Source organism: Poromitra crassiceps (assembly GCF_964638095.1).
Source record: "Poromitra crassiceps genome assembly, chromosome: 9".
NCBI classification, from domain to species: domain Eukaryota; kingdom Metazoa; phylum Chordata; class Actinopteri; order Beryciformes; family Melamphaidae; genus Poromitra; species Poromitra crassiceps.
In genome coordinates, this window is record NC_139630.1 from 2,516,650 (window position 1) to 2,527,985 (window position 11,336).

General features: G+C 44.8%; 1 protein-coding gene across 1 annotated transcript in view; it reads right to left on the reverse strand.

The window, feature by feature from the left end:
- Positions 1 to 654: 654 nt before the first annotated feature.
- LOC310782967 (NLR family CARD domain-containing protein 3-like) overlaps positions 655 to 11,336 on the reverse strand; it is a 53,607-nt gene continuing 42,925 nt past the window's right edge. The window contains exon 11 of the mRNA XM_083643743.1: positions 655 to 1,226. Coding sequence (XP_083499869.1) covers positions 691 to 1,226 — 536 coding nt within the window. The 3' untranslated portion in view covers positions 655 to 690. The remainder of the gene's footprint in view (positions 1,227 to 11,336) is intronic.

Sequence of the window (11,336 nt, forward strand, 5' to 3'; positions counted from 1 at the left end):
CTCTATCTGACAGTTTCTCTCCCCCTCCTCTATCTGACAGTTTCTCTCTCCCTCCTCTATCTGACAGTTTATCTCTCCCTCCTCTATCTGACAGTTTCTCTCTCTCTCCTCTATCTGACAGTTTCTCTCTCTCCTCTATCTGTCAGTTTCTCTCTCCCTCCTCTATCTGACAGTTTCTCTCTCTCCCTCCTCTATCTGACAGTTTCTCTCTCTCTCCTCTATCTGACAGTTTCTCTCTCCCTCTATCTGACAGTTTCTCTCTCTCTCCTCTATCTGACAGTTTCTCTCTCCCTCCTCTATCTGACAGTTTCTCTCTCCCTCCTCTATCTGACAGTTTCTCTCTCCCTCCTCTATCTGACAGTTTCTCTCTCTCTCCTCTATCTGACAGTTTATCTCTCCCTCCTCTATCTGACAGTTTATCTCTCCCTCCTCTATCTGACAGTTTCTCTCTCTCTCCTCTATCTGACAGTTTCTCTCTCCCTCCTCTATCTGACAGTTTCTCTCTCTCCTCTATCTGACAGTTTCTCTCTCCCTCCTCTATCTGACAGTTTCTCTCTCTCCCTCTATCTGACAGTTTCTCTCTCTCTCCTCTATCTGACAGTTTATCTCTCTCTTCTCTATCTGACAGTTTATCTCTCCCTCCTCTATCTGACAGTTTCTCTCTCTCTCCTCTATATGACAGTTTCTCTCTCACTCCTCTATCTGACACAGAGACACTGAGGCATCATAACACAGAAAGAACCCAGGGTAGAGTGGGTCAGTGAAGGTTGAGTAGAAGGTGTGGATGTGAGTCAGTGTGTCAGAGGAAACTGTGTAGAAGGACAGAGAGCCAGCAGGCCAGTCAAGATACACTGCGACTCTGTTAGAGCGAGAGGAGGGGAGACGTATGTCTGTGCGTCTGTTATTGTGCTCAGCAGTGTAACTATCATCAGAGCACCACAGACTCCAGGACTTTTCATTCCCTTCAAGCCTGCAGTCATCACCCTGTCCTCTCCTGCTGATTCCTCTGTAAGTCACTCCTATAAGAATCTTTCCTTTCCTCTCCACCTCCCAATAACAGCGACCAGTCAGACCATCTCTACACAGCAGCTGAGACCAGTAGTTAAATCTCTCTGGGTGATCAGGATATGGCTGCTTCTCTTCCACACACGTCACCTTTCTGTTGTCTTCAGACAGGAGGAGGTATCTGAATGCTGTGTTTGGATCCAGTGTGAGTTCACAGGCATCTGATGAGACAACAAGACTCAATACAACAGCAGCTTCTCATCTAAAACACCTGGGCTGTGTTTCACAATAACAATCATTCTTAGTGGTTATGAAGATATTTTACAAGTGATTTTAAGAAATGGTTGATTGTAGGTTTTTACCACATTCATGTTCACATAAATAAGCCTTTTGTCAAAACCTTAAAAACAGACAAAATAAAGTGTTGTGCTGCAGGAAACTCTGACAGGTTCCATTTAAAAACTAAAGACAATGAGACACAGAAACACAACAGATGAACATTGTTTGATGTGAAACACAATATTGAGCCAGACTGGAACACAAGTCACTGTTATTAAGCTGTTACCAACTTATTCACACACACACACACACTAGAGCTGGGCTCGGGCTGAATTTTCCTTACCGAACCCGACCGAGCCCGTCACAGTATTAGCCGAGCCCGGCCCGGCCCGACAGGTGTCAATTGATAATCTGTCCGAGCCCGGCCCGAACCCCCTCCCTGATTTTTCCCCCCCCTCGGAGCGCAGCGAGCGCATAATTCAATGAGTCTGTCCAGCCTATAAACAGCCCTATATAATCCCAAACCAAAATCAGTCCTCGTAATTCAAAGCAGTCAATGATTAATACGTAATGTACAAAGCAAAGCACCAAACAGCCTAATTCGTGCGTGCCGTGCACTGCCCACACAGTCCCACATCGCTGAAAGAAGTACTGCACGGTGTCGACACGCAGCTGACTCCGGGCAGAGCAGCAGAGTGCATGTCTGGGCGTGTTTCATTCGATGCCTTCAAGTGCTTTCATTAACGTAGTAAATTAGCTCAGGAGCTGATGATAGATATATTTGAAGGCAAAAACAAGTGACTCATTACGTGACCGAGCCCGGCCCGAGCCCGAACGCGACTTCAATGTTTCTGTCCGAACCCGGCCCGTAAGTCGGGCCGGGTTCGGGTTCCGAGTCCGACGGGCCGGGTAGCCCTGCTCTAACACACACACACACACACACACACACACACACACACACACAGAGCGCGCGCGGGGCTCACAGCTGATTAGGAGATGCACAGCAGGTGGCAGGGAGCCGAGAGAGACGCCGCACGCGACACGAGACAACGGAGCTGCAGCCACACGAGCACGAGCCACGACAGAGGAAAGACGCCAGCGTGGGAGGAGCTTACTGCCATCTGCAGACTAGCACGAGCTGACTGAGAGAGAGAGAGAGAGAGAGAGGGAGGGAGGGAGGGAGAGAGAGGAAGAGAGAGAGGAGGGAGAGAGGGGGGAGGGAAAGAGAGGGAGAGAAAGAAATAGAGGGAGAGAGAGAGAGACAGAGAGAATAAGAGAGAGGGAAACAAAGAGTGAGGGGAGAAAGAGAGAGAGAGAAAGAACGAGGGAGGGAAAGAGATAGAGGGGGAGAGGGGGGGAGAGAGGGAGGGAGAGAGAGGGAAACAAAGAGTGAGGGGAGAAAGAGAGAGAAAGAGATAGAGGGTGAGAGAGAGAGGGAGGAAGGCAGAGAGGGAAACAAAGAGAGTGAGGGGAGAAAGAGAGCGAGAAAGAATGAGGGAGAGAGAGAAAGAGGGAGGGAGGGAGAAAGAGAGAGAGAGGGAGGGAGAGTAAGAGAGAGAGAGAGAGAGGAAGAGAGAGAGAGGGAGAGGAAGAGAGAGAGAGGGGGGAGGGAAAGAGAGGGAGAGAAAGAGGTAGATAGAGAAAGAAATAGAGGGAGAGAGAGAGAGAGAGACAGAGAGAATAAGAGAGAGGGAAACAAAGAGTGAGGGGAGAAAGAGAGAGAGAGAGAGAGAAAGAACGAGGGAGAGAAAGAGATAGAGGGGGAGAGAGAGAGGGGGGGGAGAGGGAGGGAGAGAGAGAGAGGGAAACAAAGAGTGAGGGGAGAAAGAGAGAGAAAGAGATAGAGGGGGAGAGAGAAAGAGGGAGGGAGGGAGAAAGAGAGAGAGAAAGAGGGAGGGAGAGTAAGAGAGAGGGAAACAAAGAGTGAGTGGAGAAAGAGAGAGAGGGAGAGAGAGAGAGGGAGGGAGGGAGAGAGAGAGAGAGGGAAACAAAGAGTGAGTGGAGAAAGAGAGAGAGGGAGAGAGAGAGGGAGGGAGGGAGAGAGAGACAGGGAGAGTAAAGGCCCAATTACAGTATACTCCATTTTCATCCGTAAATAAGGGCGTCCGTTTCAAACGGTGTAATCGTCACTGCCCACATACTTCCATGCGTCTTTCACGTTGGCATCATGTTAAGCAATACATCCACCAGTGGGCAGTAGAGAGTCAAATGCATGAGTGTGTGTGTGGTTTTCCTCCGTTTCATGCGTATCCATAAGCTTTCAGATGACGGACAGAAAACGGACGAAATTAACGCAGAGTACGGACAGAAGGCTCTGTCCGTCTCCGTCTCCGTCTTTAACGGTCGTTGAGTATAATTGGGCCTTAAGAGAGAGGGAAACAAAGAGTGAGGGGAGAAAGAGAAAGAGGGGGAGAGAGAGAAAAAGAGAGGAAGGCAGAGAGGGAGAGAAATAGAGACATGGTTGGAGAGTGGAGGAGTGGCTTCACGCCTCCTTCAGTGAAGTCTAGATTCATGTTGATTCATCAGTGTGTGTGTGGCTCCATGAGGAGGTGATACAGGTCCACATAACGAGCCACAGTACAGCTAACTCTAAAACCTGGCATCAGGACAACAGACTGGAGCTGAAGAGAAGAGGCTAACTCTAAAACCTGGCATCAGGACAACCGACTGGAGCTGAAGAGAAGAGGCTAACTCCAAAACCTGGCATCAGGACAACAGACTGGAGCTGAAGGGAAGAGGCTAACTCTAAAACCTGGCATCAGGACAACAGACTGGAGCTGAAGGGAAGAGGGTAACTCCAAAACCTGGCATCAGGACAACAGACTGGAGCTGAAGGGAAGAGCCCTTAAAGTCGAACTGAACCTGTTTGTCACGTGCATAATGAGTCCGTTTCAGACTGAAAACATAGTTTGTCTAAGATGGCAGGTTGAGAGGCGGGTCATAGTATCATGTCGATGATTTTGACCCCCAAATCGAGTGGGATTCAGCGTGTTGTCGTGCTATGCGAGTGGGATCCGCGGAGTACCAGGCAGCCAGCTGCTTCGTGCGGAGGGAGCGGACAATCCGATGAATGGGTGCTGCCCGCCCGCCTGGAATCTCCGAGGGGAGACCCCTGACAACCACGCTCTCAAACGGTCCCAAGCGCGCGCCTTTTACGCTATTCCTGTAAATACGATATCCCTGGAATGCGCGTTTTAACGAGCCAGTTACATTTCTTTGCATTCTTAGAGATTATAGTTTTTGTTTGTTGTTCATGTTTCTAACAATTGGCCAAGTTAGTAGTTAGTTTATGGGATAGGAATTATGCCAGATGACAGGCACTAGGCACCATTTTCTACTTCATTTGGAAGAGAAAATTATCCAGAAATGAAGATTTGATTGACAGCTGCATGTCGTGATATGATTGGTTGAAATGGGGTAGAAATTTGATAGTACTAGGTGATGTCAGCAAACTGTACATTACTGTTATCAATGAAATCTTGAAAAACGAACTTTTGATGTGAAAAAGTGTGAAAAACTAAAGAAATTAGATTGTTGTGATATGTTTTGTATTAAATGGGTGCACTGCATACTAAAAGAAAAGAAAAGTCATTATTGGGTTCAGCTCGACTTTAATGACTGTTGATTCTTTCATCTGGCTTTTTGCTTTGTTTGCATCCTGTTGGTTTGATTTAGGTTGCAATGCATTTATATAATGAATTTAATTTGGCTCCTCCCTAAATCAGTGTTACATTTAGCTGGTTATTCTACCCTACTCCATATGAACTCCATACACTGAAGCTATTTTCACACATGAACTCCGGATCAGGTGAGGGTTGCTCCCCACTGAGCCTGCCCCGGATGATACGTGAAGTGTACCCTTTCACACATGAGGCATGTTGCTTTCACACATGAGTAGCACCTCCGCAGAGTTTGTAAAGTAGAGAGGGGGCGGGGGTGGTGGGGGAATTTGGGCATGACCACACAATGGGGAGTTGTGAAAACTAAAAATACATAATGGGCGATAACTGCCTAACGTTCACGGCATAATAATCGTTTGCGCATAACGTTAGTAAGTAATTAATTAAACAACCCTACAACTCACGCCCAGATGCATCGATTTCCTCGAGTCGCAAGCACTACAAACAAAACAGGTCTTTGCTATGTTCAGTCCTAAAATGCATCAAACCTACTACAATTATACAGAATACAGGAAGCTGGACGTTTTTACCTTCAAAATAAAATAAATGTTGTATTACTTAGTAACAAAAAATCAGAATGTCGACTCACTACGGGTTAAAATTGACTTTTCGAAGGCAGCAGATATTCTTCCAGTTTATCTCCGTTCTGTATCTTTCGAAACACACACAAAAAAACATTACACGTGCATTTACTTTATTTAATTGACATTATTGCGAAGGTTATACCCGGAAGTTTTCGTTTTATACTGCCTGACGTGACGCTACTTGGAATTTGCGGTTCTGCCATTGAATCTTCACAAACGCTGTGTAAACGTTAAATCAAAGACATGAACGCAACCAGATCCAGATACCCTACCTAGCGATGTCCAATACTGGGAAGCGGGACGACCCTCGCGTCCAAAAATGCTTATTAAATGTGTGTGCTGTGCGAAGCAGACATGAAATCAGATCAGAGCCATGAGCCTTTCAATCCAGCAATCCAGCAACATGTTGGCTGTCACACACGGAGCAGTTTTGAGCTTCATTTGGAAACCAAATGGCATGATGTGTTTTTTGCTCGCTCATTCACATCGACTATTTATATAATAATAATCTGTCACGATGTCTCTGTCCTCATGCACTCACTGAGCTGACTACCTTCACGGAGCTCTGGAGGGGGGGGGGGGGGGGGGGGGGGGGGGACAATACGCTTCTGCGACTACGGCTGGGGCTACACTTCCCTCCGTCTAGGAGGAGAGCGCGCATGAGCCACCAAAATCTGTTCACACATGAGCCCCATGCGGATGGCCTCTAGATAACTCCTGAATTCCAAACATGTGTGAAAGCAGCTTCAGAAAGCAAGACATTAAAGTCTGTTCTGTAATGCACTTTTTTGCCACTTGGAGGCACCAGGAGGCAGCAAGACAGCCTGCTGTTGGAGACAAAGCCCCCTATCGTTGCATCGGCGCTGTTTCTAGGCCGAGCGCCTGGCGCAGCGCAAATCAGTGGCCGTGGACCAGCGCACTTGATATCGTCGTGCTGGCGCTACACGCAGCCAAAGCATTACAACCACGCCTTTTAAGCGTAAAATTATGCACCGTCATGCTCATTGGATAACTGCAATAAACGAATCGCACGCTTGCCTTTTTAGCTCCAATTCCAGTGGTCCCGCAAAACCTGATGAAAGCCAAACGCTCTGCCCCCCCCCCCCCCCCCCCTCCCTTCATCCAGTCTGTCTGTCTCCATTATAGGCTATTATTCCATATTATTATGCTTCTCAAACCAATCTAACTGCAGTTTAAATACTGCAAGCATGTAAATACGCTACACTATAGCAAGATCAAAGTGAAAAGAATGTTCTAAATGCATCCGATAGAAAAATATAGCCTATCCCTATATGATGAGATTAATTTTATATTGGTGAAAGTTTGTCCAGAACGATATCGTTTTCTCTCCCCTGCTGCAGGTAGAATGATGCACATAAATATACCCTACATTATGTTAAGTCATTGCATAAATGTGTTTTTATTGTAAAACTAAATGTGAAGTAAGGCCAAGTTATTGGAGCGAGCGTTCCGCAGCGTTCCCCTGTCACTTATCTAAATCACGTTAAATCGACAAGAGATATATATAGGCCCAGGAGGACATACATGTTTCACATAGGGTGGTGTATTCATTTCGATGTTTCATTTGGTCCAATATTGAAATGTGTACAATTGCAGGTTGTGTTACCATTACACATTAATTTAGATCAACCTTTTATATCTATTTCGCCTCATTTGGTTGCTATTTAGTAGCGAAATGGAGAAGCACAATGCATGCTGGGACAGGCCAGACAACTTACAACTTATTTTTCCTATATGGGATGGGAAGTGTGTTGTGCCTGTCTAAGCAGGGAGTCAGAGAGAGAGAGAGAAGGGTGACAGAGAAGAGGCAGAAGAGCACTGGCGCACTGAATAGGCCTGGTTTCAGAGAGAGACAGAGAAGGGTGACAGGGGAGAGGCAGAAGAGCACTGGCGCACTGAATAGGCCTGGTTTTCAAAGGCGCAAAGCGCTAAATTTACGGCAGGTGCGAAGATATCAGTACGCCGAGATTTAAGGCCGACACGCCCACTTTGGCCCATTCTGGGACTGCGCCACGCCCATTCGGCCTAAAGCGCATTTGGCAGCGTAAAGCCATATTGATATCGTCCCAAAACAGGCGCAAGGCACGTTTTTTTGCGTTTAAGGCCCGTTTTAGCGCCGAAGGCTTGTGGGAGAATAGGGCCCAAAACAGTCACTACTCTTGGCTGCAGTGGACACTGGACATTAAACTCTTATGGACGCTGGACTCTTTTAAATAGGCATGTTTTTAACACATTGAGTGCCAGCCATGTTTTCAATCCTGTGGGTAAGTTGTGCCAGGGGTGTTTTTGACGATTCTGGCTCATTTTACAACAGCCGAGGATTATTTTCTGTTAAGAATTCATGAACACCAATCATCTAAAAATAACTAATAGAATGTGTGCTTTCTCTGTCTAAAAGAGTTAGTTTGCAGAGTTAGTAGTTATGTAGATATTAGCCGTTGAGTACAGCATGGTTTCAGCGTCTGGAAATTTATTCAGAGATAAATGGCTTTTTGTGAAACAGTCACTTTAACCATTCATTTTTGGCATCAGTAAGACCGTCAGACATTCTAAACAATAGTTTTGAACAGTAATTTCCTCCATAACAACAGGAAATACCCCTCTCATTCAAACTCCTCCCTCCGTGTGTCTTCTCCTCCTTCCTCCTGGCTGTACAGCGGGCGTGTCAGAAGCGCGTTGCTGCTGCCTGCCTGTCTGTCTGCGTGCCTGCCTGCCTGCTTGCCTGCGTGCGTGCGGACGCTCCTTGTGCGAGTCAAGATGGGCCGGGGAATGCGTGGGCGATGGGCAGATGTTGATTCTGGCCTTTCTGAGGTGTTTCAAAGTGTGTTTCACCTATAATCTATTTTGCAAATCGCTCTCCGCTCTCTGTGTGCTGCTGCCGGTGCGCGGCCGCTCTCAGGCAAGACAAGTCTTGAATGGATTACTGTAAAATCGCCTCGCCATTTCCTTGAACGGCTTGCTCCCGCGGCAGTTTTTTCTTTGATTTCGGTCGTCTGGGGGAGCACTGTCAACACTTAGTGGGTCGGTAAAATAGATTATACACATTCTCTTGCTCCAATAGTGATCTCGAAGATGTAAAAGTTGTTGATTGATGTCCCACCGTCAAAAAAAAAAAATGTTTATGTAAGACGAGTAAACTCGGCTCTGGCACTCAAGCGTTGGATTATGTAAGACGAATTATCTCGGCTATGGCACTTAACGTGTTAACTTGTATTTTAGTAATAAATCCCTTTGTTTTTTAACTTGTACTGTTGTTTGGGCCAGCACCACTCCCCTGTAGAAAACACATGTATTTTATTCTTAAAGTCACACTCCACACCCTTTAGACACATTTTAATTACCTTTATTTGTGTTCACATTTAGACCAAAAAAATCCTTGAACACAAACAATGGGATATTTCAGAATGACAAATGTATTTGAAATTACAACCCCAATTCAGAAAAAGTTGGGACGCTGTGTAGAACTTAAATAAAAACAGAATGTGATCATTTGCAAATCCTTTTCCACCTATATTCAATTGAATACAGTACAAATATATTGAATGTTTTACCTGATCAACTTCCAGTCCAGCCTGGCTCAATATTGTGTTTCACATCATACAATGTTCATATTCTGAATTTGATGCCAGCAACACCTTTCACAAAAGTTGGAACAGAAGCAACAAAAGACTGGGAAAGTCGAGGAATGCTCAAAAACACCTGTTTGGAACATTCCACAGGTAAACAGGTTACTAGAGAGGCAAAGTGACCGCCTACTTCCTGCTTCAGCACTGTACCAGAGATTTTTATCCGCCATCTATTTTCCCATAGACATTTCGTAAAATGCTTATAAAAATAGTTTAACTTCATCAAACCAAACGGTTCAGCTATATTTAGAATTGGGAGAGACCATAGAACATTTCGCTCGGACCAAAACTTTAAAAAACTACACAGAAAAAATATTGTCTTTAACCCTATTAAGCCTGAACCATCAAAGAATTGAGAGAAAATTCCAATTCTTTCAATCTGGAGTCTTTATTGGTCCTTCTGACAAAAAAAATATATATATATATCAAATATCATTTTGCAAGTCTGATTTTCAAATCGTCTCATATATAATACATCAGGCCTTATAGTCCTCACGTTTTTTTTTCTCAACAAACAAAAACATAATAAAACAAGACAAGATTTAAGACAAACTTTGTCCTTTAAGCATGTTAAATTAGGGGTGCACGATATATATTGATCACATAAATTATCGGCTGATATAGGCCATTTTACGTTATTATTTATTATTCCAATAATAAAATTTGAGCCAATACTGTATATCGAGCCGATAATACGAAGCGAACATCCTGCTTTCACCTGGGCTTTCATTGACAGCGCAGGGCAGGCAGCATGCTGATGTCATCACTCATGATGTCAAACAGCTGCAGCAGGGCAGTTGCAGCAGTGACATGTGGTCGGCTGGTGTGGATGTTTTTCACGTTTTCAGATTATAACAACGCTATTGACACGAGCAGACTGCAGCATATCATCCACTGTGCTGAAAAGGTGATCAGTTCAGATCACATCTTTATTGTCCCTTGAGGGGAAAATTGGTTTGCAGTAGAGGGCAAAAAAAGATACATGCAACCTGCCATCCCTTCGCATCACTGATGACATCACTCACTGATGACATCACAATTGCTCCAGTGACCATCACTGATCACATCATGGAGTGCTCGAGTGACATCACTCAGCGCACAACAACTCAACGACAGAACCCACTTCCTCCCTTTTATATATGATTAGTGATGCACTTTACTAGAAAAAAATTAATGAACATTTGAAGAGTCAGAAGTGTTCTTTGTTTTGTGTTCATAATAGTGATATCAGTAAGATCTGATTAGGTCGACCTAAGGATCGCTATCGAATATTTAATCATCCATGTCACTTGCATCCCCATCCAGTATTATCTTCAGGGGCATCTTCAACTGAGTATTTTCTTGCCATCTAAAAGCCATTGTGTAAAAAATTACAAAATTATACCGGTTATAAATATCTTAATTTTTACTCTAAATACACCTAATTATGTCATTTAAACCTTTAATTATTTTACTTGAGTAATAAAAAGACTGCATGTTGCTTGATTATATGCATCATGCATGAAATGCAATAAAATGACAATTGACCAATTTGCTGATAAATTACCTTATATACCTGCAGTATAGAGAGCCGCAGAAACGAGTCCGGAAATCATCGATGCTAACAGTCCTGGTTCTTCACCAGGACTCCCTATGGGAGTTTTGAATGGGTTTTTGGTGCGATGCTTCTAATAATCTCTCTGGGCAACGCTGGCTTAATCAAACGCGAACCAGTGTTTAGTAATATCATCTTCACACACGAGGACCACTTTTACGAGTTTTGAAGCTTTTACGTGCCGTTAAAAGGGCGGCTAGCTAGCAAACGGCTAAATGAGACTACACTGTTGAGTCGATAATGTCAATAATGTCACCACTTCAAAGGACGAACACGGAAATTCTCTTTCCCTCAACTGGTTCAGCCCGTTCAGCCCAGGGTAATCAGTGCACAGCAGCGCACACATCAACAACAGTCCAGGTTGAGTGCTGACGTGAGGTGGAAGCCTATGCGACAGTGTAGTTCTGGATTAGCTTAGCTCGAGCTTTTTACTTCTAGGGTTCGCATTTACGCTACAAAACTCATGAAAGTGGTCCTCATGTGTGAAGATTATCCGACTGAACTCTGGTTTGCGTTTGATTAATCTTGCGTTGCCCAGAGATCGTAT